This window comes from Plectropomus leopardus, chromosome 21 (assembly GCF_026936395.1).
Source record: "Plectropomus leopardus strain MGB_pleo_1.0 chromosome 21, ASM2693639v1, whole genome shotgun sequence".
NCBI lineage: Eukaryota > Metazoa > Chordata > Actinopteri > Perciformes > Serranidae > Plectropomus > Plectropomus leopardus.
The window spans coordinates 20,854,216-20,877,828 of NC_142196.1; the positions used below are offsets into that span (position 1 = coordinate 20,854,216).

Below are 23,613 nucleotides of genomic sequence, written 5' to 3' on the forward strand. Positions count from 1 at the left end.
AGGAAACCGTGAAGTTACCTTAGAGGAGCGGAGGGGGTGGGATGACGAAACACGGCGTCAATGAAACTCATCTGTTGGCCACGAGCCAGTCAGCAGCAGAGTGGGAGGATTAGCCCGTGGGACACCTGTTGACTGGACACAGTTCAGATGCACTGAGTCAGTGGACAAAGCATCCAAAGCCAACTGTGCAGCGAGATTGATATTTCATCTCTGCACAGCCAGTTTGTCTCTCTCTGCTGCAGAAACACTGACATAAAAGCTGCAGGATTTTTGATAGAGAAGCTTTCAGAGCAGCTGGACACAACCGATTTATGCAAAGGGTTAATCGATTAATTAGTAATCCTTTAGGTCAAGTAAAACTATTTCCCATAGCTTCTCGTTTTTGATTTGTTATTTATGTCATTTTTTGTCCCTTACTTGGACAAAATAGGTCATTTCCAGACAGGTTTCCAAAATCTATTACAAAATAAATAAAGGGAAATAAATAAAAAATAGCCGCTTAAGCTTTTTTTTTTTTTAACTTTTACTTACTCTTTTTAAAAAAAAACATTTTACATCTCCGTTTATTCATCTTAACTATGCATAAACATTTGCATACAGTATATTTACTGTATTTATTTTATATTTAGTGTGCTATAGTTTTCGCTGCATCCTTAATGTAATAATAATAATAACATTATTATTCATTAGTTTATCCCTATATTTTAGTTTTGCATTTATCCTTTTAGCTCCAGAATCTAAGAAAAAATAATCAAAAATAGCCACTTAACCTTATTTGCTTCTGCTTACTGTTTTTACTTGTTTACATCTCTGTATAGGATTATTAGTTCTCACTACTCATAAACATTTACTACTTCTGTTTTCATTACATTAATTTATTCATTTTGCAATTACCACAAATATACATTTATTGTATTTATTATATATATATATATAGCTTGCTATAGACCTTTCTGTGTCCTAAATATAATAATAAATGATTTTTTAATGATTTACCCACTACAGTTTGTAATTCCTTCTCGTTCTTCAATTTTTTCACACTTTTGGAGTGCCTGGATTTTCCTCCTGTTTAGCCTTGAACCTTGTTGATGTACATAACACACTGACACAAAAAGGTCATGAGAGAATTGTCAATCTTGTGCAAAAAGTAATGCACAAACTCACTATTTTTAAATATCACATCAATTGCGACAGAGACTCTTAACACTCTAACCTCCCACTGCATCACCGTGAAGAAGAAATACATAAAGTGCTGTTTTTAGCAGTGAGTGACAACAGTCCTGCCTTCATTTAAGAGTACAGTCTGCACTGCAGTGGAAAAACCAAACAGATGACGTGTTTAGCTTATGTCCATATAAATAATGTACTGCTTCAAAGGGATCTATACCTTATTTTTTGGGTGAAAATGCAGCTTAAGCTCACAAGAAGATGAACAGGGTAGGGAAAGTGATAAAACATTTCTTCATCATTTTTTTTCTTGTGAAACGCTGAACAGTTTTCCCTCTTAAATGGAAATATCTAAAAAGAAATACTGGTGGAACAGCTAACAGTTTATTACCATTTACAACATGTGATCAGTGTCTTTCCTCTCCAGTGATTGATCGGTGCCTCCAGTGAACTCTCTGGGGTCTGTTTGTTTTTCCGAACCAACGATGAACAATCCAAATCATTTAAAACAGCCGAGGCCTCGACTGCAACAATCAGATTTTTGGAAAACGCCCCAAGAAGACAAAGACCTCATTGATTTTATAGGTTTTTTTCTAAAGAAATATGTTAAAAAAGTGCAGTCGAAAAGGTTGGGAACCACTTTTATAACTGAGTAACTGTTATTGGTAAGGAGGGAAACATTAATGATGTTTTTGTGCAAACCTCTACAAGTGACCTTAAACTACTCCTCACTCTGTTGGACGCTCCCAGGCCCAGCAGCCTTTTCGTCTGTCAGTCCAGCTCTTTCTCCTCTAATCCCACACCTCTCAAACAGCAACTCAACACTGAATCTGAGGCGAGGCTGTCAGCTGGTCCATCTATTACGAGGTTAAACCACTTATCCGTCCATATGGGAGGGAACAGGGGCATCTAACCTCAGCTGGCACCCTGGTATGAAACAGCACATCGCTCTACTAAAGGCCTGAACCGACACCGGGTAAACAAAATCTGGTGTTTACTGCATGGGGAGATCAACGGGAGACACAAGTGGCCCATAATCACATGGGTGGGGAGGAGTACGCCCGCTTGATTTAGGTTTGATTGTGTTTCGATTGCTTTTATCAGCCACTGGATGCCTCTTTGACTCGAGCAGAGACACAGAAGATGGTATCTAGCTGTATAAAATTGTGTGTTTAGATGAAGAGGCAGGTTTTAATCTGAAAAATAATCAAAAATTCACTTTCAACAAGGAAAGAGCTGCTGGAAAAAGCCGCAGTATGAGAAGTTTTGGTTTGAAGACAAGTATGAGTCAACTTAGAAAATGAATAAAAGTATAAATCATAGCTGGTAATAATAGACTTTGAAGAAATAAAAAACATTATAAACTTACTTTCTCCCTCTGTTGCTGAGACATCACTTGCCATGCAGGCCCGAGTCGTACAGTGAAGATGCACTGCCCCCTACAGGCCAGAAAATACCATTGCACCCAATTACAAAACGTGACTCTGCATTTTCTCCAGACCATCATTGAGCCATCCATCACAGCTGCAGACTCCCAGAGCTCTGCACGAACTGCAGTCCAACTTGATTTAAGAAGCTCGAGTAACAGAACAGATGCTACATTTATTTTATTTTTAACATAAGAGAGAAAATCTTATTTACATTCTTTTTCACAGATATGGGAATTATAATTGCAAAATTTAGTGGGGACATTTTCAGGCCAGACGTGTCTTTTTCAGCCTGGAGTTGTCTGCGGCTGCTTTGCGCTTACGTGACGGAGTGTCTGGAGTTTCTTCAGAGGGGGCTTCAGTCAGGTGGTACAGCTCGATGGGTGGGGTCGGCTCCTGGAGGAAAGAGGAAAAGGGAGGTGCAAAGCTTTAACATTGAATCTATTGAGTCTGACTAAATGTCACTATTAAGTCTGACTTTTCTTGCGTCTTGCAAGATAAAGTCATTTAACATTTTGAGACATATTCAGGCCCTGACACACCAAGATGTCGGTCATGTTGAGTTATTTGTGAACATCTGTTGCCCTAGTAACTGCAGTGTGTCCTGCACTGTTGGCCCTCGTTGGCTCTTTTTATGCCAATTCAGCATATTGAATCATGTCTAAGACAACGGAGGCCATCGGAGAATGAAATCAGTCTGATTGGCAGCTCAGTGCAAAAAAAAGAGAAATGGAAGTGAGGAAAGTAAACAAACAAAGTCAAGAGGAAAACAAACTTGTCATTTCGTTGAGATTGTTTGTTTTTTATGCCATTGAGCTCTTCAGCACAGATGTTTTGTTTACTGGCGCACGGTAAATAAGATTTGTTCTGTCAACATTAGATTGTGTTGTTAATGTCCTAACTGATGAAGTAGCATCAAGACGCTCTTCCGCTTTCCTTTGTTTAATGATGATAACAAACTCCCACCATCTGCTGGTGTGGAACGTTACTTCCTCTCACGCAGGCGCAGAAAATGCACGCTGGTTGTTTGTTGTCTTTTCGGTGTGTTCATGTGCAACATTTTATCCGAGACACAGGGTGCACAACAGTCTGCTTTCTTTGCTGCTAGTTCGTTAATGTGTGTTTGGGCTTTAAAGCTGCCTAATAAAGTGACATTATGTCATTCTGTTGGCACATAAATAATACTGAAAAATTTGTTAGGGTCAGTTTTTAAAAAGTTGATACCGCATTTCACGTTCAGCATGCAGGAATTTTTGAACTGAAGATGTCACTATTCATGGTGTTCTTCAATGATAATCTGTATCAAAAGATTCACAAACCTGCATGAGGTAGTCTGCGATGTACTCTGGTTTCAGGCATGTGACTCCGTGGGAGGTAGCCTCTGATATGTCGACTCTGAAGTCTCCGGGTTTCAGCCGACTGAAGTCTGCAAACAGGTGAGTGGCCTCCTTGTACAGGGATGGGGAGGGACTCGGCAGGACCTGGGGAGATCAAAATTACTGGTGAGAACTGTGGCTTCACCGTGTTTGCAGAGCAAAATCCAAATAGCAGGGAAGGAAAGGCTCAAGATTCATTGTCGAGTTAGGGCAAGTGACTCAGCAGCTTCCCATTAGCTACCTTGTGAAATGTCATGACATTTTTTAACGTGTGTTCAGGCATCTGATTAACTCATTTGATCTAAAAGTAAATTCTGCCTGTTTGTTGAGCTCCTGTTAAATTTCTTTTGTCTGCACTTCGCTCTTTCATGATTGCGCTCTATAGTCAAAACAGGGAATTCCCACAGTCTTAATATTTATTGTTTCAGGGTCTCCCACAGTGTTTTATAGCGGAGGTGAGTCATCTCATCTGAATTAAAGACCAGCAAAAGTCATATTTAATGATTGTGACTGTTGTGTCTGAGTCATCTCCTGAGTGAACTAATCAAAAGAAAAGACCTGTGTGGTGTACCACTGAGGCTAAACTTTTCTCTGTGAGCATATGAGCAACGCTCCCCAGTAAGCAAACTATTTGTTGGACAGAGATTCTCTTATAAGGCCGTTGTTTTAAGGTGCAACATGTAACATTTCTGCATTCAAATGTCTTAAATCGACTACAGATATATTACATATTTTGTTGAGTTGTGTACATACATTAACAATATTTAAACCCAAAATCTGTAACTGTCAGTGACGTCACATCTACTTTACCCCCTCTAGCGGCTCTAACTCTGAAAGCACAGTAAACACCAGATAATACATCATTTCAACTCATAGTGTGCCACAGAATTATGCACAGGAACAGCAATATTACATTTTCTCTGCCACAGAGTTGAATGTTTTTTTATTTCGATATTGATCCAACTTGCTACAGTGTGCTGCGATTAGGATGGCTCATGCCACCACCAAGATAATGAGTAAAGTAACATTATGTTACAGCAACATTCAACATGCCCATAAATTTATATTCAATTTGACTGTTTTGACAGTGGATAACTCTGCTGGGCAAACACACAATTAAAGCTGCTACATAACACTAGTACAGTAGTATTACTTATGTAATACTCATGGTTAGTTAGGCTTTTTTGAGGGGCTTTTTGCCTTTCTTTGATAGGACAGCAAAGGGCCATGGTTGGAATTGAACCTGCGGGCACGGTAGCAAAGACGCAGCCCTTGGACATAGGGCACCCACTCCACCAACGGAGCAATTTGGGACCCCGTAAGTTAGCTATGTTAAGTGCTGTTAATGCCACAAATTTAAATGTACGTTTCCTCATCCAACGTGAATATAATTTCTGCATGAACTGTGAGATAGATTAATAATAGTTTAATAATGAAGACAGATACTGTATTAAACAATCCCTAACATATTGTGTCTGAAAAAGTCTCTCTCTGTCATAAACGGTTAGCTGTTTGTCTGATTAAAACTGTAATAGTGAATAAATAAATAAACAAGCATCAACCTTTGCCCTGCCGGACTGCAGTAAGCGCCTGAAGCCTGATTCTCTGTTCTGGTCGATGTTCAGCATCACTGTCCACCCACTGAAGGCTCCCTGAGAAAAAAAAAGAAGACAAATAATATATTAACATCAAGTAGCAGATAAGACAGTACAGGCGACAGTAATTAGGACGGTTCTGTTGACTCTAAGTACCCCTTCCTCAGAGCGTCCCTGCAGCGCTTTTCTCCAGCGCATGGCAGCCAAAGCCAGCCTCTTCTGCTGTGAGGTGATGGAGGGCAACGCGTCCAGGATGGAGCTACTGCCCCACTCATACTCTTCCTCCTGTAGCACACATACAAATATAGAAATGAAAAAAAACATAAAAAACACAATTGAACATTTTGTTATAGTTACAGGGATGAGTAACTTAAAAGAAAACATCATAGTTTCTGGAAAAATCAGTGTTTTGGAGGTACAGCTTTACTCCGAGTGATGCTCTATGCATCAATATATTGATTCTGAATGCTGAACATATAGCTGTCTGGTAATAGAGTGTTAGAGGTTAAATTGTTTGCAGAGTAATTTTTGTTCCCAATCTTGTATTTTTTAGGATGGATCATCTTTTTTTCAGTTGCTGCCGATTATTGGCAAGTTTTAGAAAACCAAACCTCAGTTGAAACTGTGGATGAAAATAGCCAATGAAAACGCTTATGGCCAATATAAGGGATGACAATGGTTCCCAACTGGACCAGTCATGAAGTCCAGATCTCTCCTTCGTCATTAGTTCAAAGTCCACACAATATAAATTACCACATATTCAATTATATTTCACAGTGTTAACATTATGTTGGCTTAGAACATGAGGAAATAAAACATATTTCAAGAATAAACAGAAAAAGCACTTCAAAATAAAAGCTCTGTGCTGGAAATTCACTTTACCTCAAAATAAAGTGTGTTTTTTTTTACAAACTAGACGGTTCACAAGTCACTTGTGGTCCATGCAGAATGGGTCCTTGACCCACTTTTGGACTGCGACCCATCAGTTGGGAACACTGCAAATATGAGTGTTAATCATGTGAGCCAGAGACTCGAAAACAGAAATCTTTAGATGCTGACCGGGATGAAGCGACCAACAGAGCGGCAGGCCTCCAGGTACGAGCGGTGCAGGATCCATTTGCCCGCCGCCATCGCTGCCAGGTACTTCTCGTTGCGCAGTGGAGTCCCTACGATGATGTGGGAGCAACTGGGGTCGAAAGACTGCTTATCCAGGACGACCCCGCCTACAACACCCGAAATAGACAGAAAATAAAGAACTATAGATAAAATATTCTTTAATCTAATAATAAAAGATTGAAGAGTGTTGTATAAATGTATGAACAGCTGTATTTCAAAGAGCCCTTAAGCGAGAAATTCATTCCTCTCTGCTGACTCATTAAAAGCTGCTGTAAGAGAGATGTATCACTTTCAACATTAGAGGCAGAATTAAACACATTTTTCTTGAGAGAATTTAATCTCATGGACTGTTTTATGTTATCAATCTGTCCCTTTATTCAATTCTCTCTGCTTTATTTTTTGGTTGAACTTAGGGTGTAAGTTTCAATAACTGATGAGCAGTGATTTATGCCAGAAAAATGAGCTCACAACAGGAAACATCTGCAGGAGGAAGTATCCCCGGACCCTAGAGGTACATCCTCTTTAGTCATCTGGGATTAGCTCCTCTGACTTCAGGCTTGTGATGTGTTGCATTATTTTCCTGCAGCGTGATGAAACACTGTAAGAGCTCTAATTAGGTGGAGGACTCACCGAGCTCCTCGATGAGGTGGCTGTAATCAATGCGCTCCTGAGGGCTGAGGGAGGACAGCTGAAATCTGGGCGGCTGCTTTACTTCCTCACGCTCCTCCTGAGCAAACACAACAATTTAGCATGATTATATAAAAGAGAAGGCACAGGCTGCATATTACAGCTGATGGACTGTACATACATGATGTAACAGCATTTACATGTGAATGCAGATGTTTGTATTTTCAAAATCAAGCTTTAAAAATATTACACATTAATATAATTTTATACTTTCATTGAGTTTGTTTTTTTAATCATAAATATCAAATATTCATTAATTATCAGATTTTTATCCCTTTAACTGCCAGGTTTTTGTCATGATGCCACTGTTTTTTGATGAAAAAAAAAAACATTTTTTAAAAATATACATGCAAAGTACATGTTTTTTTTTAGTTATCACAGTCTGGGATATGTTAATGACTTGCAAGAACACTGATTATGACGGTGCACCTAGTGGAAAAAGCATGTTTCTCCATATGCCAAATTTGGTCAAAATTACATCATCACGTAGAAAATATTAAAGCGTTACAATTTCCCAAAATTCCCCAAATGACACCTTGAAATAATACAATGCTCGTTTTTTATGCTTTGATGGCTAAGGGATCAAAAATTGCAGTCTGAATGGGCTTCATGGCACATTTTTTGCACTTAACCTTATGAATGTAACACTTGTGTTTACACAGTGTATTTTAAGTTGTGTATCATGGAAATCCCAAGATTGAACAAAAATACACTATCTTGCCAAAATGTATGCCGTGTGCATGAACACAGCCAAAATAATCAAAAAATGAAAAAATGTGCCAAACAGTCCTTAAGGGTTAATGAAAATATGAATCTCCACCTGTGGCTCCGGTGCGACTGCGGGGTTGGCGAGAGGGAAGGCGATGCTCGGGGCTTCAGGAGTGAGGATGTCACTTCCTCGCTTCTTTGTTGTGAGTCTCTGACCCATATGCTGGTCAATGACTTCACAGGCAGCTGCGAGAGAATACAGTCAGCCGTTAAAGTTACAACTGAACTCACAGTATGTCAGAAGCCATGTCTTTTTATTCTATATTATGATGAAATTAACTTTTTAAGATGCAATTAATTAACAGCACAGCATTTACATCGATTCCACAACATAACCAAGGAGTCTGCAGGTATCAGACTCTTAAATTTAATGCCTTTTTAAGCCCTTTCCAAGATCAAATGTAGCCAAATTAGTGCATATAAGTGTAAGGGTAAGTAGTATATGTGTAGTCCTGTGAAAAAATTGGTTTTATGTGGGAATATTGTTATTAAAGTGGGTTTTTGCAGACAGGTAAATATAAGGCAAATATAAGGCAAAAACACACTATTATGTTCATTGACAGGTTAAAAGATTTTTAACATCAGAGATGTGGACTTAAACGCAGAGGTGCTTGACTCATTGAGACAAAAATAAGATAATTACATGAAATTAGATCAAATGATTGTGGCATTTAAATTCTAATTTTTGACTATCTAAAGACTTTCAAGGCATCTGAAGACTTTTCAAAGGCCTGCAGACAACCTGATAACCAAGAGCAGCATATTCTAAATAATCCTTTTAGTAAACTACCATTTAAAAGTTAAATAATATAATCCTAAACATAACATAGCCCTTCTAAAATGTCACTGAAATCCATTTTATTGAGCTCTTATGGACTGTTAGTTAATTTTCAACTAAAGGAATAGCAGAATGTCCTACTACATTTTACTTTGGGAAAATTGGGTATCTGTTTTCCAGGACACGTGGAAACTCTTTAATTTCTGGCAAAACATCTTGCAATTTCACTTTTGTGAACTGAAATATTAAAATATACCCTTTAAATCACATTTAAATTAAGAGTCATGTCAGCCATATTTCATATTACTTCTTTTAGTCCTATGTTGCACCCTGATGTTACTTTTGTTAGGAGGTTCAGGAGACAATTACACCTGGCAGTAAGTAGTTGTACATCTTAGGTAACAACTACTCTTTGATGGTGCAACTGTTTAATTTACTGTGATAGCTGAGTTTTGATCTCTTACCCATCTCCACCAGCTCAGAGTCCGTCATGGAGTCCCTGAACTGGGGACCGTTCTCATCAGTAGTGGAAGGAGGCGGAGGTACGAAGGGCTCAGAGTGTTGTGAGGGACTCCCCGGCCACTGCAAGTTATCAGCCAGCTTGGCTCTCTCCTCCCTGGCTGTCGGGTCGTCCCAAACGATCTGCTCGCTCTGAGACGGCTCTGTGTTTATGTCCATAGCTGCCTCTCTGGAAACCCTGAAGTCAGGACAGAATTTATTTGGACAAAGACCTGCGGGACCCCACAATATAGTATTTTTGGTAAGGCTTTTTTGTGAGGCTTTTTTATTGGCACTTTTGGCTCCGCTGAGTCACAACACGCCGCGTTGATTTCCGTTTTAGTTTAAACGTGCAGAGTTGTACCAGAGATGGACCCCCTCCAGAGTCGGGTCAATGCATGCTCAGTGCGGATAAATTAAGCCGAAATGAGTTTCCTCCATAAGGTAGCTGGGCTCAGCCTTACAGATTAAACACAACAAAATTCTGTGATTTTCCCAAAAGTTGCAAAGATTTGATCAATTCCATGACTTTCCCAGGGCTGGAAAACAAGACTGTGGAATACCATGACTTGTCAAGGTTTTCCATGACCATGGGAACCCTGTGAACATGTTACCAATTTGGTTTGAAATGCTTTAAATACTTACAGTTTGAACATTAAGTCTTCTAATTACCCAGCTTCTTTACCTCAGAGCTTCCAGGGTACGTCTGCTCCCGCAGCGTCCGACCCGACTCCCCTCAGGTGTATGGGGGCCCGAGTCGGCCCCTGCTGATCCCAACCTGCTGAGTCTGACTGAGGTGCGCCTCCCTGTCGTCAGCTTCGTGGCCGACATGATCTCCTGGAGCTGTCTCTGCAGGTTCTCTCTCATTTCTAGAGTCTCTGAAATATCTGGACACAAGAGAGAATCAACAGCAAAATGCCAAAATTACATAATTTATCACATCCAGAAAGTGTAAAAACAGAAATTATTATTTGATTCTAAAAATTTCCAGTTGTACTTGAACACATCGTGTTATTATTGTGAAACAAAATTTAATGTCTTTCCAAAACTTTCGGGGTATATTTAGTTTTCCAAAACGTTTCTAGGCCTTGACATTGCTACTTACAAATTCCATGACTTTTCCAGGTTTTCTCTTATCTAACAAGCCCCGAATTTGTTCCATCATTTACGTGAAGAAGCTTTGTGGAATTAAACAGAAGTCGAAAAAAGACACCCACCAATTTTATCTGCAGTATCATTCATCTGTTCTTGATCTCCGCTTCCGTCGCTTACACGACGTAACGTTGTGGCTTCTTCTGTGGCAGTGAGTTCACTCTGAGGGACACATCATTACACAGATAATTAAAGAGGGAAGCATAAAGACAATTAAATGAGACTCCAGCTGCATTCATGAGACATTACTAATAACACAGATAATGTATTCCTGCAGAGCACCATCCAGAGTGTCTTTTAGACACAACAGACTCGCCCACAGAGGTGAATTAACATGTTTACACCCACCTTGTCGTCTTTTGCCTCAGCAATGTCTTTTAGTTGGGTTCGTGTAAAAGGTGGAGACCTCTGGGAACTGTTGGGCACCTGACTGAGGTTCAGGCTCATCTTGGGGTTGTAGGTGAACGGATACAGAGACTCCGGGACGTGCCTCTGCTCGTCAGCACACTGCACAAAACGACACAGAGCATTAACGTACACAGAAGTTTATTAGGGCTGCCACAAGAATTAATTGGATGAAACGATTATGGGCTGAAACTCCCATCTGTCTGCAGAATTAGCATATCAAAGCTGTGTTTGATTAAATATTCTGCTTTTGTTGATGGGATGATAATCATTCTCCCCCCAGGTGAAATGCGCTCAGTGAATACTGAATGGTAACGGGAGGTACAAAGCAGCGCCTACACCATAAAAATGAGATCACAAATTAAATCAAGTGTATCTTAATATCAGTTTGTGTATCTTCTTGAAGACATAATTTCTTTACAAGATTGTATAACCAATGTCAACAAAACATTTTGCCTAAATCTTTGTGAGAGCAGCATGGTGGTTACAGTCGTGCCCCAGTTTGTGGTTTAAGGATGAGTTTATGTTTTCAGTTTGAAGTAAAGAAGCTCAACTGCACTGCTCCTAAATGTGAGTTTGGTTTTCTGCATATTAGCAGAATAAGACAAATTTCTTATCCAAATCAATATATTTAAGTAGCGTGTTCTTCTAGACAAATTATCAGTCAATTAATTCAGAAAATAGCTAATATTAATCATTGACACTGAAAACAAGCACTAGTTCCAGTGCCAAATCATTAAAAAGTGCAAATTTTGAGTGTTATAAATATCTTCCTTTGCAGTTCATTTAAAGGGAAACTTTTTTAACCAGTTTTTAACCAGTTCTGCCACTGCAGTGTGTGAACGGTGTTTGTTCCCTAAACCCTGCTGGGTTACAGCTACTGGGAAACGTACAGCCTGCAGCCAGTGCTGGGACACCAGATGCAGCCCTCTCTCCTTCACTCCTCTGTATTCCCGGGTGTTGTCTCCAACACGGCCCTGGTAGATGTAGTGTGTCACGGTGTCATCACAAGCCCACCTAAAAACAAGTTGAGAAAAAGATGTTTGTATTATTTGCTTCCATATTTAATAACATTTTAAAAAGATAAAGGATAGGTTAAGAGGCAGGTTTCCCACACATTTTTACCAATTAATTTTTTAAATTTCTCTATAATAACAGGAACCCTTTAAGTGTACATATAATAATAATAATAATAATAATAATAATATATCAGACTTATATAGCACTTTTCAGAGTCGTCAATGAAACTTTAAATGGTGTAATACATATCAAAACAAAACAAAACCAAAACAACAAAAAGTAAATTCTTTATTAAAATCAATAAAGTAAGAGAAAAATTACATTGAAAAATGTGAGCCCATCCTCTAACTGAAGTTTAAAATAACATGTCAAATACCTGAAGTCAGCTCCAAGCGAGGCAGCGATGGCGTTGAGTTCGCTCTGCATTTTACTCAGCTTCTTTCCCACACAGATCACGACACCAGCAAGAGGGCCGGCGTCTTTTTCTGGGACCTTACAAAATAATTAAATTAAACTTTTATTCACATGTAAAGTGATATAAACAGCATATAAGCTATTACATTTTGAGAGTGCCTGGAGCTGAATTTCCTGGTTTCTGTAATTTTAAGAGATCCTTTAGTGATGGCTTCTGTACATCGTATTCAAATGATGACGTGATTCTAAGATTAAACCACCAATATTAAACATATACTGTATTCTTGTTTACCTCCTTCGTAGCTGTCTTAGTAAATTGGGGGCTGGCAGAGATGGCTTGCATATCTGAGGCATTATTTCGGGTGCTATTGGCCAGAGCCACCTTCAGGTTCCTGTTGATGACATCAGTCAGCGGCGTCTCCACCCTCTCTCCTGGTTTGGATCTTCCCCCTGGAGTCTCCAGTTCTCCCAGTGGATCCTTAACAGAGGAGGACAAACTTACAGGATTAATTCTTAAATATCCACGCAATATTTAGTGTTACATACCAATAACAAAGCAAAATTTTAGTACTAGATTCTGTTCCTCAGTCTAATAGTGTGGTTAAAATCTGCTCTAAGATCACAGGAGTGACACAATGGGACTTAATCACTTTTTATAATCAACAAATCATCCAGAGAGCGAGCAAAAACAAGTATTTTAGCTTTGTCTTCTTCTTGTAGGCGGATTTTCTCCATCAGGGTGTTATTATGTTTTGCTTGTAAGACTGACATTCAAAATCTTTTATTCCCTCTGTGATTACTCTATTAAATTCTCTGTAAACTTAACTTTTTTTAAATGTAAAGATTCCTTTATTGCAAAAAAGCTATACAGCACACTAAACATATATTAAATACAATAAATATATAGAAGTAGTAAATGTTTATGCATAATGAAGCTGAATTAATATATACAGAGCTGCAAACTAGTAAAAACAGTCAGGAAAAATAAATTAAGTGGCTATTTGTAGTGTTATGTATTCTAGTGTTATGAAATCTGTCTGAAAATTGCTTATTTTGTCTAGTTATGAGCCAATAGATAAATAAATGAATAAAAGATGCTGTAAGATATAGTTTTACTTGGCTTAAAGGATTACTAATTAATCAATTAACCCTTACACATAAATCTGTTGCCTCCAGCTGCTCTGAGAGCTTCTCTTTCTGCAGCTTTAATGTCGGTGTTTCTGCAGCAGTGCACCAAGAGAGGAAAACAGTGGAGAGGCTTTGTAGAGATGAAATATCAATTTCACTGCACAGCTGGTTTTGGCTGCTTTGTGTATCTGAACTGCTTTTCAGTCAACAGGTGTTATTTTATTTATGCGTCTATGTGTTACTGTATGTTGTAGTATGCGTGCAGCAAGTTGTTCGAACAAATTGCCTCTGGCGGGATCAATAAAGTTGTCTAAATCTGAATCCTTCGTAGTGGGTCCTTACCTTGACGTTAAAGGAGGGCCTGAACAGCTGATCTCTGCTGAGGAAACGAGAGGGAGTGTCCAGCTTCAGGGACGCTTCCCTCTGCAGCGGGTTCATTCTGCCGCCCTCCTGGTTTTGTTTGGGCGTGCCGATGTCCTCTTTGGGTTTCATCTCGTCCAACACGGAGCGGAACACTTTGCTCTGGAAACGGCCTAAATCCAGAGGGGTGACGGCCTTACCGCTCTGGGGACCCAGTAAAGGGACCTCCGGAGACACATGTGCTGGTGGAGGCATGGCTGTCCTCTGGGAACCACCGACAAAACTCTCATCTTCTCTCTCTGTGGGAGAAATTCAATTTCACTAAGTTATCTATCATGTTCTTCATGCAGCCAAAGCAAATAAAATATGCATTTACATCCACAAAAAGGCTTTAGGCAACACTTTTTTAACCTGGTGAGGGTGGCAGGTCAACTAAAAAGCGCCCCTCCTCTGCCCTCTGGCCAGTGCGAGCAGACTCTAGTATCCAGCGCACAGTGACGGCTGGAAGGCCCCATTTCTTTGCTGCCTGGTACTTTGTGCCTTCGGGGCTCTGCAGCACCAGATGAGTGCTGGCCAGCATCCCTTTCTTCTGGTTGGCGAGGCGCACAAAGTAATCCTGGACGCTGCAGGAGGGAGAGAAGATGAAAAGATTTAACACAGGTAGGTCACAATAGACAGGAAGGACACATGAGGATAAAAGCATGCAGGAGAAAGAGAGAGCAGAAATTCACTGTGCTGAACAATGAAGGAGCTCTACATTTATTTAGTCGTGGTATAACCTCACAGCCAAGGAGCTCCTACAGCCGGAAAAATGTACTATGGAAATTCCTCTTTTGACATTCTCGTCCTGAACACAAAACAACTGCTATTACAGTGCAAGTGCAATAAACCGAGAACGTTATACTTGTGATCTATCATGTTAACCAGCTAAAAGTGACAAAACACACTTGTCTGCCTGATGATGTGTCGTCAATGGTGTGGTGATATTGAACTGGTTATTTTATGTGAATTGTTGGGTGGATTTTGGATCTAAAATGACTTGTTTTGTAAATTAAATTAAAAAATTAAAACACACACACACACACAAAAAACCCACTGGCTGCACCTCTGCTGCCCACTACATGGCGCTTTAAAGGAACACGCTGATAACAACCCTCTGGTTGAGAAAAGCTGATATAAAGCACGTTGAAATTGCCTTAAGTAGAATTAATAATTTGTGCTGTGTATATAAATGTGCCTTTTGTCTGAGACTCTTCAGAAAAAAACACCATACACTCCTGCAGCTCTTAATGTTTATACAGTGTAACCTAAAACAGCATGTGTGGTCAGACTGTTATGTAACCATACTTGGCTCCGAGGTGTTTGGCCAGCTCCACCAAAGACTCCCTCTCTGCGCCGGTGAACTGACTCACAGACAGAACGCAATCTTTGAGAGGAAAACGTCCGTCCAGCACAGGGACAGGGGTGAACAAAGGGTTGGAGGACAGCTGCAGGACACACTCCTTCTCCACACACATGGCCTGAAAATTAACAAGAACAAAACATTTCAACCACGGATCACAAGCACTTTCATATCACAACAAAATGATAAAGAGCAAATATCATTTCACATTAATTAACTGACAATAATTTTCATTATTAAGTAACCTGACAATATTTTTTTGATTGATAAGTTGGAAAAAAAGGTAAATAAAATTTTGAAAAATGACCACCACAAGTCTTCAAATGTCTTGTTTAGCCAAGTGATAGTCTAAAACTCAAAGAAATGTGATTTAATAAGAAATTAAAGCAGAAAATTCTCACATTTAAGATGTTGGAACCAGTAAATGTCTGCATTTTAGCCTGATAACTGACCCAAACAATCATTAGATTATCAAAAATGTATGTGTACTCATAATCTTCAGCTCAAAAATTCAGGAAATTGCCTTAAAAATGAGACAAAAGGTAGAGGAAAGAAAAGAAATGAAACTGTCCTGTAAATTGTGCTGTATCTGCATTGAACAGGCGTTGTGATTTTAAGTGTTAGAAAATACTCTATATTGTGAAGCTGTGGTAGTTCAAGTAAAAAGTGACAAACACCACAAAAATCCTTTAACAAAAGACAATTAACAGAAAATAAATACATGCCCCCTGGGTCGACTACTTGAATGCGTTGAGAAGTCAACTGATGGCACTAAAATCACCAAAAATGCCACAGCCTCCTCACTACACAGATAAAATAAAAACAGTATGACCATGATCTTACCAGCCAGGTATCAGTGACCACCTCGTCCACTGTGGCCTCCACCAAACAGCCCAACAGCGGGACGACTGCAAAGTCCGCCACAACACGTGTACGACCCATCAGCACCCTGCCTCCGTTTTCTGTCACCAGTAGAGACAGCTGGGCCTCAGCTTCAGCGCCAAAACCCAAAAAGAGGAAACGCTTCCCAAAAAACAGGCCTGCCTGGCTGGCTTCCCGCAGAGTTGAGTCTGTCTCTAGTCCTCTGGTGTGGTTTGGCGTCCAGGATTCGCGGTGAGGCTCTGCAGGTGTACTGATGGACTTCCTGCTGAGTCCCTCTGCCGGAGGGGGCATGTCAACTACAGGACAAAAGGAACATGAGAATAAACAAAACTATATCTTGTAAAATCCCTTTGAAAACTGGATCGTCATCATTTTTTTTGGTGCTGCGTTCAGATGCATTTCCCACGATATTTGACCCTTTGAAAACTTGAGGAAATTGATTTCAATTGATTTGATTTCTCTCGAAAACAGGCAATGACCAACTTGGCAAGACAAGTCCTACAAATTGCAAGAAATAAGTGATTGCCTAAAAATTATTTAAAAAAAAAACAAAAAAAAAGGGGAGGATTAGCAAAATTTAAAAAAAAAAAGAGGAAAAACATAAATGTAATTATATTAATTTTATATTTATAATTATGTTACAGAAAAAAATAGAATAAAATCCATAAAATAAAAATAAAAATTGTATATTATTTTAAGCAGTTTTAGGTCATTTCTTGTCTCTTTTTGTTTCATTGCTGTTGTTTTTTTTCTTATTTTCAGGAAATTCTTTTTTAAACTTTTTTTTTTTTTTTTTTACTAATTTCTTGCTCATTTATGGCCAACGTTTTATAATAATAACAATAAAAATAAAGTTTGTTGCCTTCTCACCATGTTTCCCAAAGAAATCAAACCAATTTGCTCTGGTTTCACAGGTTTAATGGCACCCAGTTTGTTAATTCTTCAACAACTGATACTTACCTACTGTAGGGTCATCATCCATGTACTGTGAGAGCAGATCTTCCTCTGCTCTGGTTTGCCTGGGCGTGCTGGGACTGGCCACAGGAGGACCAGCGGAGGTTCGGGAGGTGGAAGTGTGACGGGCCGGCACAGATAGAGCAGCTGGAGCCGGAGGCAGGCAGTCGGGGTGGAGGTAACCTTCCTCTGGAAGCAAAGTGCCTTTGTTAAAACTGTCCAGCAGCCACTGCACTGTTACCACATGAGGTCTGTAAAGTAACAAATAGAAAAAAACATCATCTCAACACACTATAACCTTACTCAATTAAAAACACGTATCACACTTACAAAGCACTTTCATGTGACACAAAATGATAGAGAACAAATACTGTTTCACATCAATTAAATTAAATCGTGTAAAGCTGCAGAATAAAAAGATACTACATAAAGTAATAATATTTGCAGTTCAGACCTGTGTGTTGCTTTGGAGATAAAATTTTTGAGGTCCTGGTCCAGCTCTCCCATGACCACATGTGTGAGATCCTCATGCGGCTGGTTGAAGCGCAGACCTCCTGCAGCGTTCACAAGACGCCGCAGCTTCTCCAGTTTCTTCCCCGGCAGGCCGCACAAATACAGCTGCACAGATTTGAACAAGCATCAAATAAAGCCTCAACTTTGTCTTTCATATTAATAAGAAATCACAACAACAAAAAAGGAAATCGCCACTCGATATAAAAAGGAATAATCTTTTGGTTACCTTACAGCTATCCAGTATATCATCCGCTGGGCACACGGTGAGATCCAGAGTGTCGATGGGGTCTGGAGCTTCTAGGCGGCTGATGCTGCCGTTGGTGACCGCTGTGTCATTTATGGTCATGCTTGCATTGACTGAAATGTGGCTCAAGCCCAACAGAGAAGGACCCTCTGAAATTAAAAAGATATAATTCCTTATTAAAAAATATTACAGACTAAAACAGTGAAACTTTTCACAAAAGGAGCTGAATGTTGTGCTCGACAAGTGCAGGATCCATTTTCGGCTCACCTCCCTTCTTGTTGGTGCCAGTGGGGGTGGAAGTCTGCGGCTGCGTCTTCTTTGATGCGTTGCGCTCCACAGTGTACCTGCTCTCGTCCTGACAAAAGCCCTTTTCTATGCTGTCAAACAGCCAGTGCAGAGACACGCAATACACGTTCCACTTCTTTGCACACTCGTACTTCTGACCTGCACACAAATACAACAATACTGGTCACAACAATGATACACACAAGACTACAGCTGGAGTGATTCTGTAATTTATTATATTTCAACTGTGCAAAAGTGGTTTAAAGGTACGATAATTATCTGTGCTATTAGTCAACTGTGTAATAGTCTTCCTTCTCTTGAATGTATATTTAACATATGTTGCACATATCACATTTCTATTCTTATTCGTATGCATATAAGTCAATAACATGACATCTAAATTTTCTGTCAAACTGCATTTTTAACTATTAAAGAAAAGTTTAAATGCATAAAAAGATAACATATATATCTAGTACCTCTCCCATATGTATACTCACTTTTACTTTTCAAAAAAACATTAGTTATTTGCAATTTTCTAATATTTTAAGTGTCAAAATATCATGTGGTGCAACGGTCCTGCCATAAAAATATGAGATCATTATTTACATAAACTAAAAAACAATGCAAATACTTTGTTTCTAAACACTTAACATTGATGAGAACTTCATTCAAAAAACACAAAAATCACTTCATGTAGAATTTTTAATATGAAAACTGCAATAGATATTCTGTTTTTTGTGTCTTCATTTTGGCTTGTTAAAAATCCTCATATGTCATTGACCCAAATACTGTGTTACACATTGTAGCATCAAACACATATTTTAGATTTCTAACTTTACATACTAGTTTTATACTTTGTATAGAAACATAAGGCGCATAATTTTCTATTTTTCGCTCACTTTACATCCTCAGGAGCACATTACACATATTTATATTCTAAATATTTTACTTTTTAGTGAACACATTGTAACATATTGCACATATTTTTTAATTCTAGTTTATTTCTACTTTGCTTTACATCAGAGCAACTATAACAAACCACAATTTCCCCCTGAGGATCAATTAAGTATTTTTGATTGTGATCATTGTAAATTATCTATAAAGATGAAATAAAAAAAGATCATACTGCTGGTGACTTACCTGAGGGCTCACTGACGATGAGGTGTGTACACTCGTTCATTTTCAGCTGACCGGTGTAGTTGGCTCCGTGCTGATCACAGAGCCGCTGCACCTCTTTGCGCTCCGTGCTTGAGAGGCCTGTCACACAAACGGTGCAGCCGCGCAGCACCGGGCACAGATAGTCCTCCATGGGCAGATCGGTATACCTGAAAAGACTGAAGGAGGCAGAACGAGTTGCTCTCTATCGTCACAATGTTATCTAACAATTGTCTCATATCATAATGGCATGTGAACCTTCAGTTTATTTTAATAAATAGTGCATTTAAGAGTTTATTTGGCCAAGAAAACATCACAAAAATCAGTATTTATCTTTCCGCAGTTGATGTTAAAACAAAAATATGCGGTGTAATAAGGTTACATACCTGTCCTGAGATTTCTCCCAGCAGGCTTTGACCCATGAAGGCAGCAGGATGGGTTTACCCAGACTGGCAGCTACCAGATATTTCTTGCTGCCCACCTCTCCTGCTATCAGGTGTGTGACAGATATATTTAGGTCAAGACAGACCCGTCCACCCATGAGCTGCACCAGATCCATCACCTCTGTCTGTAGAAAGAAACAGAAAAAGAAACTTTAACTCCCCACGGAGAAGATTTATTGTGCATTACATTATACTTATATATTTTGGAATGTACATCTGTGTATCATTAGGACAATCTCCTTTCTTATGAATTGGTCCTTTTAAGACTTTCAAAACTGCAGGCATACACTGATAAATTTATGCACACACTTATAAGTATGCCCTAACTGTACCCTTCTATTTCACAACAACAATAAAGGCTGCATTCAGTAACATGCCATCATTTGTGGTTTCCTATTTTCTACTACTAATCTGTGCTCCCTAAAATTATGTCATTATATTTGTCAATGTGTGTTTTAATCACCTGCTGGTATTGGCAAAAAATATCAATTCATATTGATATTTATTATTTGAAATAGGTTCAATAATCATTTTCTGCAGTATCACTACAATGGTACAAGCTGCACGTTTTTGCTCTCTCTTATTGTTTACTGCAGTCATTCTGCTGGGTTTTGGTATTAAACAAGAAAAGAAAAGTTGTCTTTGTCGTGTTAAAGCTTTGTTTTATTTATCTGTTCATAAAATTCTTGATTTTTATGCCCTTATTTTCAAGATACTGTATTGAAGCTAGCTAATCCTTAATCCTGACAACACTATCACCTGCAACAGGCAGCTGAGAGAGACGTCTGACATGTACTCACATCACCACCCTGCTTGAGACAGCGCCTTTCTAAATTTTTCTTTAGATAGCTAATTTATAGAGAGCTTATTTATTTATTTTAATTGTGGTGATTATTGGTTCATGTTTTACGTTTTAAGTCATTCATATCTTGGCTGATGTATTTAGAATCGATAAGACAGCTGCTTTAAAAGGAGCAACAATCTGCAAAGTGTCAGACACAGTGAACTCACCCGTGTTGCTTTATCCAGACTGGTGCAGGAAATAGTGATGTCAGCCATGGCCATGTTATAGACGGGATTCTCTGCTTTAGGGACACAGTGCTGCTGCTGCAGACAGTACAACACCACCAGTGGACTCACCACCCGGCAGCCAAGCTGTATGATTAATAATAAAGATCGTGAAAGAGAATAATTAGTCTCAGTAATATCATTTCAAAAAAATCTTGTGATATTCGGGATTCAAATTTCAATGTGTAAAGTACGGAGTTAGACCTTTTTGCAGTGCAGAAATGCTGAAGTGGTGAAGCTGCTGAAGACAAACAGAGACTTGTCCTTCTGGTCCATCTGTAAAACAGCATCTTCATCGATGGTTTTTAAGTATTTGTCAGACTGGAGCTCCAGAATAGCCTGTGTAAACAGAGACAAACATCATCATCCAAGATACAGTACAGCACTGGCAAAAATGTAGTCATAAATAACAGGGTTACCATGTGAGTTTACCTCATACGCCTTGACGGCATACTCATTTCTTTGTCCTTCACTTTCCACAAACTTGACAATGAAGCCCTTGTCTCCTTTGGACATGGTCAACCTGTAATTGAACAAAGATCAATAAGAAGACTTAACATTTGTTACAATGGCATTAGCTTGATCATATATTTTTAATGTCCATTTGTAAAATTAGTTTGGTTTGAAATTCACACAAGGCTTTGGTTAAAAATGTATAATAAACCATCATTTAATTACTTAGATATAATTTGTTTTATGAACAACCTGGACATTTCAGACACTGTTGATATTGTGTTTATTTCTGGGTAAATATCATATATATATCATACATGTAAGTGGAAAGGATGTCCTCCCTGTTTCACCACATTAATGAATAACTTTTCCCACATCCTTTAATCGCCTCGTTGTTTTTCCTTTTTGCATTTTGTTGCCATTTTGTTTAAATAAAATCCTCCCTTCTCGTTTGATTTTCCAATATCAGCCTGATGCCAGCACAGAGAATTATCACAAGTAGAAATAAGTATAAGCACAAGTATATAAAAAATATAAATTGAAAGCAGAAATACAGCAATAGTAAACCATTACCATAGTATGCAAATATTCAAATATTTAAATAAAAATAAAGTATGTATAGCATGTTGAGTATGTAAGCCTGTAAAAATATAAATGTAGGAAATACGGTAATAGAAAATTAGCACAAATATGTACAGAGTGTTTAAAGTCAATAAAGTATAAAACTGTGCCTTTTGCTACAATGTGAGGTTTAAAACTAGAATAGAAGTTAAAAATATAAAAAACATGCAAATATGTGTGCAAAGTTAAAATGAACAACAAGATATACATGAGCAAGAATAACAATATGTACAATGTCTAACGTGTTGGATATAGCCTTTGTGTATCTGACTGTGCTGAAGCATCATTTCCACCATTATTGCTAATCCCTGCTTTTAATCTAATATGTTTTCTGCACTGCCTGAGTTTCTGTTACTAAATGAAGTGTATGTTTATAAAAACATTTAATAAAATGACATTAGCTGACATTAGCAATGTCAACAACAAATACCAGAGAATATGCTCTGACTAAACGTCTCTTAAATACTAAAAACTGTTCTGGTTACAGACATGTACGTTTATATTTATGTGCGTATATTAGCCTACAAACGTTAGCTGCTAGCTTGACATATGAATTCATGTTTACGTTATTGAAACTTATGGCTACTTACCTCCTTTTGATGGACTGTCAGGAAAATAAAGCAGTATAGTCGATACTCTGACAGCAAACAAAGACTGGCTAAACGTTAATATGACTCGTCAACAGGAAACTCCTCGAAATAAAACAGTTTATTTACGGTGTTGTCAGTTTTCTGCGCTAACTTACTTAATGGACACCAGTTAGCTAACATTCAAACAAGCATTTAACGTTAAAATGTCTCCACCAGCTTCGGTTTTTATATCATCCTAAACGAAACGTTAACAGTCCACGCAGAACTGAAGAAATGTATTTTCATTTTGTAATAATTTAAGGATAATGGTTTAGAAAAAAATTAATTCAGCTTTGTTGTTATTCGCGCCAACGGCGTAACTTCCGGTGTTCCTACTAATTCGACCGTGTGGAGTCACATTCAAGTACAGAAAAGTTCCGCAGCATCTGAATAGTCGACGTATAAAAGTACTGAAACTAATGCAAAACAATTACATATAAGCTTAAAAATAAATATCAAAACAGTTTGGTAAAGGCTTATTATTAATATTTTTCATTATAATTAGGGCGATTTATAATCAAACCCTACATTTCTGATCCTAGGTATGTGTTATATAACAAGAACAAATAAAAAGAAAACGACAATCAAGCAAGCACACACATGCACGCACGCACGCACGCACGCAAAAACAAGAAAAAGGCACGTTCAGAAGAAAAAATATATAATTACTTTTCTTCATCAGTAGAATTATCCAAGGATTACTGAAATAAATAAGTAAATAAAAAGTTGATATCCATATAGCATAACAATATGATAATACTAATATTACTACGACGACTAATAATAATAACAATAGTTTTGCATAGTATTACAGTTTTTATTAAATTTTCAGTTTTTTGGTTCTCCAATTAATTCACACAGTAATAGCTTTTTGAAGTTTTGTTAGTTTATATATACACATAAAAATGAAAAAGGAGTGGCTGTGCAAGTTTAAACTACGTTTAAACAAACTGTCTTGTAGTGAATGTTTCAGATTTCTTAGAATTGTTTATCCTCTAAAAGAAAACTTGTAGTAAAGTTTCTAAGCTGCTACATGCAACCTATAAGTTATGTTCATTTCTGTTCAAGTCACA

The 23,613-nt window shown here is 38.4% G+C and overlaps 1 protein-coding gene across 3 annotated transcripts; it reads right to left on the minus strand.

The window, feature by feature from the left end:
* Positions 1 to 5: 5 nt before the first annotated feature.
* topbp1 (DNA topoisomerase II binding protein 1) lies at positions 6 to 22,891 on the minus strand. 3 transcript variants are annotated; one of them, XM_088071836.1, is made up of 30 exons: positions 22,502 to 22,891; positions 21,270 to 21,360; positions 21,042 to 21,176; positions 20,781 to 20,924; positions 19,713 to 19,894; positions 19,312 to 19,505; positions 18,154 to 18,330; positions 17,869 to 18,035; positions 17,584 to 17,747; positions 17,136 to 17,380; positions 16,137 to 16,471; positions 15,239 to 15,411; positions 14,303 to 14,514; positions 13,874 to 14,190; positions 12,696 to 12,881; positions 12,366 to 12,481; positions 11,863 to 11,986; positions 10,913 to 11,071; positions 10,630 to 10,726; positions 10,098 to 10,299; positions 9,379 to 9,611; positions 8,189 to 8,322; positions 7,312 to 7,408; positions 6,625 to 6,788; positions 5,722 to 5,850; positions 5,533 to 5,622; positions 3,914 to 4,075; positions 2,918 to 2,990; positions 2,537 to 2,606; positions 6 to 132 (listed from the first exon to the last, which is right to left on the minus strand). In XM_088071836.1, exons 2-29 carry the CDS (start codon positions 21,351 to 21,353, stop codon positions 2,560 to 2,562), a joined length of 4,542 nt encoding a protein of 1,513 aa, XP_087927962.1. In that variant the 5' UTR covers positions 21,354 to 21,360; positions 22,502 to 22,891; the 3' UTR covers positions 6 to 132; positions 2,537 to 2,559. The 3 variants fall into 3 exon arrangements, with proteins under 3 accessions (XP_087927962.1, XP_087927961.1, XP_087927960.1); XM_088071835.1 differs by lacking the exon at positions 6 to 132 and adding an exon at positions 1,156 to 2,363; XM_088071834.1 differs by lacking the exons at positions 6 to 132; positions 2,537 to 2,606 and having other exon boundaries at positions 2,750 to 2,990.
* Between the last annotated feature and the right edge of the window lie 722 nt (positions 22,892 to 23,613).

Coding starts and splice junctions, on each gene's coding strand:
- topbp1 (XM_088071834.1), bottom strand. CDS start 21,353: ATGTCCAAAGGAGACAAGGGCTTCATTGTCAAGTTTGTGGAAAGTGAA. Junction 16,472..17,135: donor GGATGATGACCCTACAGTAG/GTAAGTATCAGT, acceptor TTTGTCCTGTAG/TTGACATGCCCCCTCCGGCA. Junction 10,300..10,629: donor TGATACTGCAGATAAAATTG/GTGGGTGTCTTT, acceptor TCTTGTGTCCAG/ATATTTCAGAGACTCTAGAA.